The following is a 14630-nucleotide window of genomic DNA, read 5'->3' as shown; positions in this document are numbered from 1 at the left end:
AAAATCTCACTGCCACTGACAGCTCCACTGACAGGTTCGCCCTGCCAACCTCTCATTTTCTTCTAGTGAACCCTGCTCCCTGGACATCACTCTTCAGCCATCCAGGCGGAAAGGAGCTGTCAGGCATTAAGCTGGAGGCGGTGACGCCAGACACAGGGGCAACAAGGTGAGGGACGCTGCTGGCATATTTCAATGTGAGCCAGCCTCCTGTCCGTCCCCAGTTCCCCTCCTCAGGACGGGTACAGGCTGTGCCCACCCTCCCACCCAGATGCTGGGGCAGGTCAGCAGATGCCCTCACGGGGAAGACTGCCTTGCTTTCCCTACTCTGTGCCCAGAGCTGTCAGCCTTCCCCACTTCCCTGATGCCACCTGCCTGCCCTCCCTCTCACTCAACTCTTTCTTGTCGTCAGGAGCATGGACCAGCAGGTGTTTCTTGATGTCCTCGGGATTCAGTTTCTTGTCCACACCAACGAGCAATTTCTGGGCTTTGGCATCCACGTCGCCCACGTCCACCCCACCTTCATGGTGGAACAGAACATAGTCCCCTTCTCGGGTAGCGTAGATGCAGACATAGAACTCCTCCGCCTTGAAGGGGAAGCCAGTACCACAGGAGTGAGGGGCACTCACCTGAGGAGCCCAATCCCTGTGGTCTCATTTCTAAAACCCTAGTAGGGAACACTCACCTGGGGAGACCTGTCCCCCATCTTCCCCTCGGGGACAAGAGGAGAGAAGAGGCCACTGCCTCGCAGCTGACAACTTCAGTCACTGTGAACTGACCTGGGGGAGGACGCCTACCTCTAAGTCTTTCTCATCTCAGCGCTGAGAAGTTCCCTCTGTTATGAGCCTTGATTCCTCCCTGCTACAAACTAAGTCTTTTCCTTCATCTCTGGACTCCCTCTCCATGGCACCCTCAGACCTCTGGTGAAGCTTCAGAGACTCTTGTCCCTTTGACTTTTCTCCAGTAGCTTCTTCTTTTACCATTTTAGGGTTGACGAACACAAAGGAAGGGAGAAGACCCAGCCTGAAGCCACCTCACACATACCTGACTGTGGGGAACGAAGGGTTCAATCAGAAAGTTCTTGAGGAAGCCTCGGGCCTTGCCAACCTATGGGGATCAAGGAATATAAAGCTTGGATGGACAGTATATCTTGTTCCCCAGGACAGGACTGCCCTCTGCTCCTCCCACCTGGCTGTCCCATCGGAGGTGGGGCCCAAGTATTACTGCTACAACATCTGACAGAGCTAGATTTTCCAGGAAAAAAAAAAAAAAACAAAAACAAAAACAGGGCAATGGGGTCACAGACCCCTAAGCTAAAGAAGTCTTCATGAGATAGTCTTTTCCGTCCACTACCCTCATTCCAGCTACACTTTGAAGTGTACTGACCTCATACGTTCTTTTTCTGCCTCCTCTAGAGGCTGACAAACAAGCTGGGCAGACAATGTTGCCCCAGCCCCAAAGTCACAGACATCAGGAGTCCTCTCCCTCCTGCTGTCAGCCGTGCAAATTAAAGAGCCCAGACAAATCAAGGCACTCCCTCCCAGAGCTCAACCAGAGAGACACCACCCAAGGATGGAAGTCCAGGCCCAGGGAATAGCAGGGATGGGTGCAGGGGGAGGGAGTGAGAACCTGACAGGGAAAACTTCACACACACTTTCCTGGCTGAGGATAACAGACCTGCAGAGCTAATCAGTTTGAGTGTGCCCCTGGAGCCTGCTGAGGCGAGACAGTCCTCATCCCAGTGTGTCCCAAAGCCCCTGCCCGCCCATGTGCGTCACTGCTGAGTCAGGAACCAGACAGTGATCCATCAGAGCTAATGAGCCGCTCCTGCTGGGACTGACGCTGCTGCCAGCTCAGACATTGCTGGCATCCCCCTCCCAAGGGCCAGCCTAAGGACCTCCCTGGAGATAAACATTCAGCCCCTAACCTTGCCATCCTCTCCCCGGACGACTGCAAGCACAAAGGCCAGTCAAGATCCCTCTGCCTCCAGGTCCATGTAAGACTTTAAGAAGCCCTCTTGACTCCAAGAGCCAGAAACTGAGAAATTACCATGAAGAGCTAATTTGAGAAAGCCCAGTAAGAGAGGAAGACAGTCCACTGCCACCCTCATCCTACTTCCAGGACTGCCAAGGAAGAGAATAGCTCACCCCTGGTCACAGTCACAGGACAGCACACCCTCCCTGGTCTCAGGGACACCTGAGCCCCCTCCCCCTCTCCAGCCCCTTCTAAGAGGGAGAAGAACTGCAATTTTATCCCTGTCCCTGCTCTCCAGCCCCTTCTAAGAGCGAGAAAAACTGCAATTTTATCCCTAAGCCTCTCCTTGCCTTCCCAAACCATATCTCACTTTAGCTCTCATCTACAGAGCAGACATTAATCACCAAGCTGGGAGTAGCCAAAAACTGAATTTACTCTTCAGTATTAACAGTCTCATCTGAGAATCTCGGCCCCAAACAGTCTGTATCTCCCTTCTTGAACAGTACCACCCCCGTCCCCCTTTGGTATACACGTCACAAGCTGCCATGCCTTTTCTGGAAACTGAAAAGAAAGGAATTCCCAGGGACGTCTGGGTGGCTCAGTCGGTTGAGCACTTCCCTTCAGCGCATGCTCATGATCCTGGGGTCCTGGGATCGAGCCCCGCATCAGGCTCCTTGCTCAGCTAGGAACCTGATTATCTCTCTCCCTCTGCCTGCTGTGTGCTTGCTCTCTTACTCTCTCTCTCCATCAAATAAATAAATATTTTTAAAAAGCAAGCAAGCAAGCACGGGAGGGAAGAAGGAAAGGAGGGAAGGAGGGAGTTAGAGAGGGAGGGAAGGAGGGAAGGAGGAAGGAAAGAAGGAATTCCCAGAATGGGCCTCAGAGTCCCATCTCCACGATCACCTTTAACGAAACACCATTTTCACCCAGCTGTGAACTGTACTGGGGTGACTTTTGCAGCTCATCTTGCCATTCCCTGATGGCAGAGCTGGGAATGGGCACCATGATTAGCCCTGCCATTCAAGTTAGCTCTTCAGGACTCTCGCCTTCCCCAGGCTACAGCGTGGATGGGTGAAGGGTAACCCACAGCGCCACTGATCTGGAGGTGACCGCATCTGCTTCTGCTACAAGAGCATCTCCACCTCAACCTGTCCCCATACTCACGGTGGCCTCCTGTCCCAGCCGCGGTTTCAGCCAGGACTTAACGCCTTCCAGTGTGAGGTTGACTCCCACTAGGCCAAGCTTTCCACGCCGTTTGATCAGCTGGTCTGGCTTGACTACCAAACTCTGAAATGAGAGGGGTTTGTATGTGGAGCAAGGAAAGAGAAGGGCAAGAGGCTATAGTCTGGGGACCCAAAGCACAGGAAAGCCTGTGTGGCTTCTAATCCATGCACCTACTCTTCAGGGTCAACTTCTGGAAGCTTCCTTCCCCTCTTCCAGCCTACACCTTTCTTTTGCCAACCAGGAATCTAGAGCCATCCATGGCCCAGGATCGGGCCTGGCAGAGTAGGTGCTCGCCAAATCCCTGCTGAATGAATGATTCACTACCCTCTCTATGTGGTATCTTAGCTTCACTGAACCATGAACTCTTCAGAATATGGACCAGCACCTGTGATCCAAAAGGAAGAATAGAGACAGAGCCCTGGGGTGATAAAGGACCTTAGAGACCTGATCAATCCTATCCCGGTGCTTGATCCTGTCTACAAGCCCCACAAGCAGCCCCTAAGCACTCTCTAAGCACTCTCACACACTGCTAGCCAGGAAAGGCACCACCTCCTAAGGCAGCGGGAGGGAATATACACCCCCAGAACTTGCCACGGGTCCTAGTCCTGCTCTCTGGGCCCTACCCAGGAAGTCTGCACTTCCCAACAATGGCCCTGTAAGGAATCAAATGAAGGAGCCTTGACCCCAGACTCCAGGCTAGCTGCCCAAGGCTATCAGCCATTCTACACAAAGTTCACAGTACATTTCCTTGTGGACACATTCTTGTTATGCTCTATTTGGGGGGTGGGGCACAAACCTACTTTTACTGAACATCTACCAAGTGCCACGTGGCACACTAAATGTTTTCCAGACATTACTGCTAATTCTATACTGCTCACAGGGTGAGTGCTACGCTCATCTGACAGATGGGGAATTAAGACACTCAAGAATGGTAAAACAGCTTGCTCCAGGCCACATGTTTAATCGACAGACAGCTTCAATCTGGACTCCAGTTTGTCCAGTTCCAAGCCCACGTGCTGTCTCCTACGAGGGCACCTCAACATGTGGAGTCCACAGCAGAACACAAAAACCCCACTCAGTGCACTGCACACTGTCTATTGATGCGGGCAGTATGCCATCATGTGACTTGTTGTGATGTCTCTACTACACCAATCCTTTCTCTTCCTCTGACCTTGGGCCTGGAAGAAGGGGCCCGGGGAGGGCAGGCTCACCTGGCTGAGCAGCCAAGGGTGGTCCTGCAGCAGGCGGGCCCAGTCTGTGTCAGGGGTGACCCGGGCATACTTGAACCGGTTCTGGATGGCCGAGGTGGTGCAGATGTACTTGTAAAGGAGTTCTTTGCCTGTCTGCTCCGAAATCGCCTTGGCCGACATGGCTGCAGAGGGACCCGCTCTACCTGTTGGGGGAAGAAGAGCTGGTAGGAAAGGGCAGGGGAAACAGATCAGTATACAGCTGCCCCCAGACAATAAAATCAGATCTTAGTGCTTCTCAAAAGAGGGAAAGAAAAGTGGCTCAGCCGGAGGGATGGAAGGGAGATCTTAATGACCACTTCCGACAGCAGGGAAGGAGGATCAGGAAATGATGGGAGAGAAGGTAGTGGAGAAAAACAAAGGTGGTATTTTCCCTAGGACTCTTGGCCTCAATCCTGTCTCTACTTTCTTCTCAGCAAACCAACTCACATTCGTCTCGCAGTAAAAGGTAGCTGGATGGGGAGACAGGAATACCAGTGTGTGACCCAAACCCGAGTATTGGTCACACTTGAGGTCTCACACAGACACGGAAACACACCCTTTGGTTCTGTGATCTACGGGGCGCCCAGCCAGAATTGTGCAATGCTACCCTTACTTCCCCTACAGGTTTTATCCCCCCCACGCCCAGACTCACCCACTTCACACACTTACACTCATCACCAACCAGGCTGAGAGCCAGGCAAGTGAGTTTACTTAACCTCAGGCAGGATCAAGTCCCGAAGGAGCAAAGAGGAAGAGTCGTCTCAGAGTTTATTTCTCCCAGGACATTAGGCTCCCACCCTTGAGTTCAGAGCAGACACAGGGCAGGGGAAGAGTGACCTTCAGTGCATCCCACCCGTTCCAATGAGTCACCCAGCAGCTAGTTTAGAGCAAGCCAGGGGCCTCTTTGGGGACCGCCCTGTACTGGTCACTTCTAACTGAGCCAGAGCTGGGGAAGGAGCCAGAAGTCATCTTCGGTCACATGCATGTAGACGCTCATCTTACATGAACCCTGGGAAGTACACTGAAATTCACCTCTTTCTTAGATGAGGAATAAAAGTTCAGAGGAATTAAGATAACTAGCCCCAAAAGTCAAACTAATAAGCAGGAGACCCAGGACTTGAACTCAAATCCTTATTCCTGGTCCCCAGAAAACGCCTAACACCTCAGCCTTAGAGAAAAGACCATTTCTCCAAGGACCAGGCTGTGGCCCCCCTTCACCTCACAGAAGAGTCTGTGATGACAATCTCCTTATTTTCCCTCCCCACTGCTGTGTCCTGAAACACCCATTCTCTCATGAGGAGTGACAGGAGCAAGTTGGGGAAAGGAATGAGAGGTGGGGGGGAGGGAATGAAAGGAAACCATCATTCATGCTAAGAGTTTGTCCAGATCAGTAAAAGTCACTCCAATCTCTCCCACAAAGATCCAGAACTGAAGCTGCTGAGTTTGCTAGGGAAGAAAAGTCGTTCAAATAAAGGAGGGCAGAGTTATAGGCCTGGCTGGGTTATATACCAGGGAAGGTTGGTCTCCATCCCCAGCTCAGGACAGGCCAAAGTTCCAGAGGCCACACTCCACCTCCCTCCCAACTGACCAGGCTGGGGCTTCAGGTTCTCACTCTGGCTTGGCTGGCCCCCTCAGCCTCCCAGCTAGTCTCCAGCTCAGCACAATGGGTGCTTTCAGTCTGGTGTCTGGCCCAAAGTGGGGTAGCTGGGAAGGGGCTCAAAAGAAATGTTTCCTTTTCTAGCCTTCCCCTGGGATGACTTCCGGCTCCTCCTCGACATGTTTCTGAAGGTGATGCCTCAACCAGCCCCAGTGTCCCACAGTCCTCCACCCCCCACCCACTCCAGCTCCATTTCCCAACCTTCTTGACTTCAGACCAGAAAAACTGGTCCTGAAATCAGATGGGTACACCTGCCCCCACCCCCCTCCCAAACAGAGTATATAACCCAGGGCAGATGAATCAGGGAAAGGAGGGCACAGCTGCTGACCACCCTCAGCAGTTCAGACATATCAGGTACCTGTGATCACAAACTCCAGGAGGAAGGAGCCCCTCAGCTAAGCCTCCCCAGCAGAGAGCAGTCTGATAGACACTCCCAGAACAACGACCCCCCAGACCTGGCACCTCCCAAAGCAGACAAAAGGATAAGGCTGAGAAAAGAGATGTTCTGCAGCTGAAAAATCACAACTTTCTTGAGCCCCAGATCAAATCTCAGACCCAAGAGATCATTTTCCACAGGGTCCTGGAGGGAGGGGGGAGACACAACACAGGCATGATATAGGATAGAACATATTTGCCATCTTACCAAAACAACAGATGCCACCAGAGCACTGTGGCTTAGATGGGACAGGGCCTTTCAAGGCCCAGGCAGGATTTATATGATAGAGTAACAGTAGGGACAGTATCTGGCCTTTGCATATTCACCAATGCAGGGTAAGGCTCACAAACCCAGGGAATAGACTGGGTAGAGAAAGCTCAAAAATTTAATCATTCAGGGGGGGTCTTGGTAGTCTCTCTAGGGCCACGGCTCTTCATCTATTTGAGGTCTCAGACTCCTGAGCACCTAAAGCCCAGAAAAATGTGCCCCTACCTGACTGTGCATATCATTTCAAGGCGCTTCTGATTATGACCATAGACCATCACTTAAGAGAATCTGCTCTAGTGACAATGAGACATAAAGTGTTAAAAAACAAAACAAACACCCCCCACCCCCGCCCCAAATCAAGTGTATACCAATCTGGATCTGGGAATCCAGGCCACCAACTCCCCAAGGACTGAATTATGTGGTCAAACTGATGACAGGTGGTTTTAGGACAGAGTTAAGACCCCCGGGGTCTGCTTTGAGGCTCCAGGAACTGTCACCTAATACCAAGTAAATCATTCGGGGGAAATCATGCCAAGGAACCACTCTCTTTCTCCCCCCTCAAAGGAAGGACTTTATGTGCTGAATGGGGTCTTTTCTGTAGACAGGTAAGCGACCCAGGATTTGAGTTCGTTCATCCACAGCAGCCACTGAGGGCTGAGGCAGCCCACAGTAAGGCTGAATGAAAGGAGTTCATCCCCCAGGAATGTACCCCTGGGACACAGCCAGCGCAGAGGAACCACTGGGATGCTACTTAGGGTCTCTGTCTGGGAAAGACAGAAAGCATTCATTTTTAGGTTAGTATCCATAAGATTGGTGTGGTTTTTGTTTCTGTGAGGACAAGCAATTCCTGGAGGAAAAGGGAGAAGCAGAATTCTGTGAGGGTCCCCTCCTGCAGCAAGCATAGTGTCAGAATGGGGGTGGAGACACCAGCTACCCCGTGTCCAAGGGCTCTTCCTGTCACCTTGGCCCAACCTGTTAAAGTTCTCTCAGAGATGAAAGTTACCAGCCCTGGGCAGCTGGGGTCTACCAGCTTTTCCTCACCCAGCATTTCAGATATCCAAGGATCTGAGCCGGCTGGAAGAGCAAAGTCAAAGGGTGGAGGGAGTAGGCTGGCTGGCCAAACTGTGCCATGCACTGCTCCTTCCCGCTAAAACTCCCCTGCCAAGCAGACCCTAGGGGACCACCCAAAGGCCGAACTCCTGGGTACTGCACAGTATCCGGCAAGGTTGGAGAGGGCAGCTGGCGCTGGGTCTGGCCCTCAGCCAGGCCCTACAGGAGGGCGGCGGCCGCATCCTGAGGCTCCTTCAGGACCCAGCCTTGGCCGGGCTCCGCGTCAGCGCCAGAGGTGGGGAGGGAGAGCGGCACTCTGGCCATCTGTCGCTCGGAGGCTGGGCCCGGAGGCACTTCCAGAGCGAGGAGGGTCCTACCCGCTGCCCCACAGGCAGGTCCCCACAGCGAGGCCAGGCCTCGGGCACCGTGGGACAGCCCGGCCCCGCGTGGCTGCCAAGGCTGTGCATCCCGCTCGCTCCCTCCACTTTCTCCGCGCGGGACTCGGTCGACTCTTCACAAAAAAATTGAGGAAGGGCCTGAGCCCGGGCAGGAGTGGGGCGAGTGGCCACCACTCTTCCTACTTCCCGTCCCCCGCGTGCGGTGGGGAGACCCGGATGGGCACACAAGGGAGCCCGCTGAAGCTCGAAGAGGCTCAAGGACTGGCCCCCGGTCGGGGTGAGGGGCGCCCGGATAGCGCAAAGGCAGCGTGGCGGAGGGAAAAGCAGCCAGGACGACGGCTCACTGCGTGCAAATTCCCAGAAACTGGAATGTGGGGGAGTGGGGGTGGGGCCGCCGACACGCGGCCACCAGCCGGGGCTCCGAGCGAAGGCTAACCTAAAGCGAAGACCCCCAGAACTTGCAGGCAGGTGCAGGGAGGGCACGTGAGCACCAAGCCGGCGTCGACGAAGGCGGTTCCGGGTTGGGGGAGGGAGGCGGGAAGCTCCCGGGGCAGGTAGGGTCCCTCTCGCGAAGGCAGCAGCCCGCCACTAACCTCGCTGCGAAAGTCCGTGCGCGGCGCTCCCTCCGCAGGCCCCGCCTCACCGCCCAATGCCCGGAGCGCTCCAGCCTCCAGCAGACGCCCGGGATCCGGCTTTTGTCTGGGCCCCTGCGGACTTCTCCCCGCCCCCATCGGCACACGGAGCGAGCGGCTCTGCGATTGGTCACACGCGTTCCCTAGCCTGAGCGCCAGGGCTCCTCCCAATTCGCTGCCCGGTATAGCTCCGCCCCAGGGGGCGGGACGCAGGGTCTGCTGGGACTTGTAGTCCACCTGGAGCGTCCGTCCAGACAGCTGGCCGGCACCGCCTCTCGGGAGCCGGCAGGGCCGGGGAGGGGCTGGGGGCGGGGCTGAGGCGGGGCTTCGGGTGGGGAGATGGGCCGGTCTATGCTGGAGAAGAACGTACGCGGCGGGGGGCCGTGGCCTGATCACTTAGGGGCTGGGCCGACGCCACTCTGAAGGGAGCGGTGTGGGGGTGGGGTTGGCGGAATGGGCTGTAGCGCAGTTCTGGAGACCTGGAGTCTCCCTCTTCTCTCCCCTTGGGAGAAACTAACGTCCGTATCCCGGCTACCTAAAATCGGCCACACTGAAACCAGTTGCTTAGACCCGCTTTTTTAAGTAGCAGTGGCAGGCTGGATTTGCATTTGCACGTGGGCCCTCTCCAATGAGCCGGTGGGGCAAGATTAAGAGATGAGATTAGAACTCCTAATGTGGGATAGGGCGGGAATGGGGTGAGCGGGTGGGGCTAAGTGGGTGCCAGTCACACCGCTTTGCGTCCCACTCACCTCACCTCCTTGTGGAGCTGAGAATTCACCGGGAGATTCTAGCATGGGGCTAGGGCCGTATCTGCAGGTCTCCTGCTTCCCCTTACCTGCCATCCCAGCTTCCATGCTGGGATGAATGAACTGTTGCCTCCTTCTTCATTACCTGTGAGACAGGCTATTTTCCAAACCAAAAACTGGGACGCCAGATCTGACAGGTGGAAGTGAACTTGTGGGGTAGAATATTTGAAATCAGGTAATCCTGAAAACCAGGACATGTATCTATTGCTCTGACATTCTGGAGCTTTCACCCCAGTCCTGCAGGTCTCCTGAGCAACTCACTGACCCTAACAGCTACCTATCTCCAGGAAGGAGAACCAATGGAGCACTGACCAGGTCAGGTGAAAGGGTCAGCCCAGTGTGCAGAGAATCACCAGGCCTGTGCCCCTGCCAAGCCCCTGGTCATACTGACACTGCAACAATGTTGCGACATTCTTGTGGACAAAAACTTCGGGAAGCCTTCCTTCCCCCAATCCAGTTGTGGTCAGGAGTGGGGCAGCTAAACTTGCTGCCCATGCCTGGACCAAATGATCCCTGATAATGTCACTTCCTGGTTCCTTTCCTCCCAGTCATCCTTTTGAAAGAACAACTCTTCATCTCCTCTCTGTTGTTGCTCCTAGAGAGTCTTCTATGTGGCTTGAGCTCCAACCCTATCAAGAATCTTCCCCAAAAGCACAAATCTCAAAGGGTCACCCCTCGGTAGATAAAGAAAACATCTCCTAAAAAGGTACTCCATTTCTAGCCTCAGGGAACAGCAACCCCCCAAGGTGTTCAGGGGCTAGCCGGAAGATTACAGTCAGGAGGAATCACTTGTGTAGCAATTATCCCTCTAGTTAGAAAGATACCCTCTGTCATCTAAGTAGAATATAAACCGTAACAGAACATTTGTCGATTCGGCAACATCAATAAAAATTTTCAATGCACATGGTTTTGTCCCAGCAATTCCATTTCTAACAATTTATCCTTCAGATATAGAGGCATTTGTACACAAAGATGAAGCTCTTTGTTTTCTTCACTGCTGTGTCTCCAGCACTTTGAATAGGGCCTGGTACATAATAAACAATAAATATTTGCTGAGAAGGTAAGTCCCCCATATAGGTGTTGCTGGACCCGAATATGACTCATCCTGTGTGGGAGCAACAAGAAAGGAGCTGTCCAGGGAGTGAGGGAGGAGAGGTGCTAGCCATAGGGTCCATGAGCCAACCAAGCACTGGGATTTTTCAGTTCTCTGAGTGGTTCAATGCTAGGTCTTTCCCCCAACAACTCTCAACCTCCCCCAGGAAAAACTAGCATTGCTCCTCTATGCTCCTGCAGAAGCTCTTCTGCTCTAAAATGATCCATCAGTCTGGGCCCCATTTTCTTACCTTCCCGTTCTCTGACTTAAAAGCTCTAAACTCTTTTGTTTTGCCATTTGAATCACCTCCCACCTCTTCTAGATAGGGCTGGAAGACAAGTCTATGTCACCAGATACAGAAGGATATAGGCACTACCTCTGCATCTAGGCTACAGACATTCTACCACAGTAGCATTACAACTACCTAGTGACTCCCTTCTAGATGTTAATCCATCTTAGTTAATATTCATTAAACACTTACTATATGAAAGGTACAGATGCTAATGAATATGCCTCACAGCAACTTCTTGAGTTAAGCATCATCATCATTTTGCAAATGAGTAACTGACTCACTGGACCCTGTCCACTACCAACTAGTAGGTGAGGAGGAAGGAAAGAAAATCACATCCAGTGACTCTTCCCTACTTGGCTGGAAGACCCAGGACTGTGACTCGTTCCTTTTGGCATCCCCAGTGCCTCGCATGGAGCTAGGCACACATTAGACACTCCTTGTACACATGACTGAATAAATGCTGAAATGAACATGTGAATAAAGGAAAGAAATTATAGAAGAGCAGAGGAGGACAGACGAGATGCAGCCAGGCCAAGGGTCCACCTGTTGGGACACCTGGGTGGCTCAGAAATTGAGCATCTGTCTTCAGCTCAGTATGTGATCCAGGGGTCCTGGATCCAGTTCTGCATCGGGCTCCCTGCAGGGAGCCTGCTTCTGCCTGTGCCTATGTCTCTGCCTCTCTCTGTGTCTGTCATGAATAAATCTTAAAATAAATAAATAAACAAACAAACCCACCTGTCTCCCTGTGACAACCAGAGACAGGGGCTTACAGCAGAGGCCCATCGTGAATTGCCCTTTGAAGCATGAGGGAGGTTCTCACTCGTGCAACTTTCATTTTTTGCCCAGCACCGAGCAGCCTTCAATTGGAGCCAAGGGCCAAGAGCCCATGTGCCCCGGGGAAGCTTCCAAGGGGTGCAGCCAGAACCGGCTTCTGTGCACAAGAAATATTCTCTAGCCAGACCAAGCAGCTCCTGCCTGGTTTCTTCCCAGAGTCTGTCCCCAGCTCAACACACACCCTATTCTAAAAATTGCCACTGCCTCATCCTCACCAGGTGTGTTCCTGTAAGATTCCCTCCTCTTTTCCTCTTTCAGGATGCCTTCCCTAGGAAGACAGTTTGCCACTTCCTGTCCTAAGACAGAACCTGCACAGCTCCTTCCACACACACATCACTTACCCTTGACTTTGACTTGACATGTCTCTCTGAATGAATTCATTATTTTTGCCTCTTGTCTCTCTTTGCCATGTTCTCTGTTTGGAAATTCTCACAAGGGTGGGCAGAAACAGAAATCACGGTATACAAATGAGAATTGCCAGTCTCCATGAGGGCCAGAGTCTCTACTTTGATGTTAGTCTCTCTCTCTCTCTCTGGTTTTTTTTTTTTTTTAAGATTTTATTTACTGATTTGAGAGAGAGTGAGCAAGAGAGAGCATAGAAGCAGAGGGAGAGGGAAAGGGAGAAGTAGGCTCCCCACTGAACCCAATGAAGGGAACCCAATGAAGGGCTCTGTCTTAGAACCTCAGGATGATGCCCTGAGCTGAAGGCAGACACTTAACTGACTGAGCCACCCAGGTACCCCTCGACACCAGTCTTTATTTTTTTTTAATTTTTATTTATTTATGATAGTCACACACACAGAGAGAGAGAGAGACGCAGAGACACAGGCAGAGGGAGAAGCAGGCTCCATGCACCGGGAGCCCGACGTGGGATTCGATCCCGGGTCTCCAGGATCGCGCCCTGGGCCAAAGGCAGGCGCTAAACCGCTGCACCACCCAGGGATCCCGACACCAGTCTTTAGAGTTTAGGACTGTGCCTCACCAGAGGGTGCTTGAAGGTGCACTTGTCTCCCTCCTTCATAATTTAGGTACTGCCTCAAGGACGTGCAGCCACGACTGCTGCTTATTTAGGCCTCCTTGATCATAAAATCACAAAACATCAGAATCAAGAGATCTCAGAAATCCCTTCATGCAATTTTCTTATTTTACAAAGGAAATACAGGAGCAACAGAGGCCCAAAAAGGTGACCATACTGCAGATGGGCAATGCAGGAGGGCAGATGTTTGCATCCCTCTGGAAGCCATCTGGTATTAACCAGTAAAACTAAAGAGTCACATACACGGACACCATGCAACTCCACTCCTAGATAGACCCAGGAGAATCTCATACACATACGTGCCCAAAGATACTTGTGAGATTGTCCAAAAATTGGGCAGAGGCCAGATTTCCTTAAACAGTTGAATGGTTGTATAGGCTGAGATATCATTTATACAAGGAAAAACTTGACAGAAGGGGAAAATGAATGAATTGCAGCCACATGCAACAACATGAATGAATCTCAAAAACATAATGTTGAACAAAAGAAAGTGGAGCATAAAAAGTATGTGTACAAGATGATTCAGTTTACATAGAGTTAAAACAAACAAACCCCAAATTATATTATTTGGAATGGATACATAGGTGGGAAAAGTACCTAGAAAAGCAAGGAAATGGTTATCACAAGAAAACTGGACTCTCATGCTTTCATTCAATACATATTTACTGAACACCTGCAACCAGGTATTATTCTAAGCACTTGAGCAACAATGAATGAAAACAAGCCAAGATGCTCAGCCTCGTGTAGCTCACATTTTATCAGGGGAAATAGCAAAAAACAAGGGCTAATAGGTTACAGTTTAAATACAGTGGTTGGGAGAAGTCTTATTACAAAGGAGAAATTTGAACAAATACATGAAGGAGGGGAAAGGATCTGTTAAGTAGCCAGGAGGGAGCATTCCAGACCAATTCCAAACCATTTGGGGCTGAGAGAACACTCAGAGTGAAAGCCCTAGGAGGAGCATGTCTACTATTTCCCTATTCAAGGAACAGTTAAGAGGCCAAGTGGCCAGAGCACAGGAAGTGATAGAGTAGGTTTTATTCTGAATGAAATGGGGGATCATTATAGGGTTTTGAACACAGAGTGACAGGATCTGACTTGTATTTTAAAAGAAATGTTTTTTTAATAGGGTAACTTCATTTTTTTGACTTTTTGTTTTTTTAAAGTAAGCTCTACACCCACCACAGGGCTTGGACTCATGACCCTGAGATCAAGAGTCACATATTCTACCCACTGAGCCAGTCAGGTGTCCCTTGAAAGGAATATTCTAACTGCTGTGCTGAGAAGCAAGGAGGCAAAGGTAGAAGAGACCTAATTAGAAGAATATTGCAGTAATCCTGGAGGGAGCCAATGAGGGCTCAGACCAGGGTAGTAACCAGGAAGGTGGTTGCTGGGGATGGGGTAAGGCAGGGATGAGACTGTGATTGGGGAGGGGTCTCACAGGGAGCCCCCAATTGGCAATATCTCTCGATTTACCTTTGAGGTTGTTGCATGGGTGTTCGTTGTGTAATTATTTAATAAACTGTATACGTACATTTCATATACGTTTTTGCACCTATGTTATATTTCACAATAGAAGGAGATAAGAAAAAAAAAAGGTCATATAAAGAGGTAACATAAAGAGTCTAGTTAATAAAAGGCTGGGACAGGTTGGGAACTAATTCCAGTGCTTTTTACCCTAACCCATCCTATGTAAGGCATGGGC

General features: G+C 51.4%; 1 protein-coding gene across 7 annotated transcripts in view; it reads right to left on the bottom strand.

Moving 5' to 3' along the window:
• The window catches only part of ACLY (ATP citrate lyase), a 44612-nt gene extending 35649 nt beyond the window's left edge, over nt 1-8963 (bottom strand). For 2 of the 7 annotated variants that reach the window (XM_055315254.1, XM_055315260.1), the window contains exons 1-6: nt 8876-8963; nt 8162-8207; nt 4407-4593; nt 3136-3258; nt 1042-1104; nt 394-584 (exon numbers count right to left, since the gene is read on the bottom strand). In XM_055315254.1, the coding sequence (XP_055171229.1) occupies nt 394-584; nt 1042-1104; nt 3136-3258; nt 4407-4593; nt 8162-8207; nt 8876-8963 (698 nt within the window). Of the gene's footprint in view, nt 1-393; nt 585-1041; nt 1105-3135; nt 3259-4406; nt 4607-8161; nt 8208-8668; nt 8687-8825 lie in introns of those variants that run through there. The other 5 variants (XM_055315238.1, XM_055315245.1, XM_055315249.1 and 2 more) reach the window with 3 other exon arrangements.
• Nucleotides 8964-14630: the final 5667 nt, after the last annotated feature.

The sequence above is a fragment of the Nyctereutes procyonoides genome, unplaced genomic scaffold, assembly GCF_905146905.1.
Source record: "Nyctereutes procyonoides isolate TBG_1078 unplaced genomic scaffold, NYPRO_anot_genome, whole genome shotgun sequence".
NCBI classification, from domain to species: domain Eukaryota; kingdom Metazoa; phylum Chordata; class Mammalia; order Carnivora; family Canidae; genus Nyctereutes; species Nyctereutes procyonoides.
This window is presented reverse-complemented; position numbering and strand designations above follow the sequence as displayed.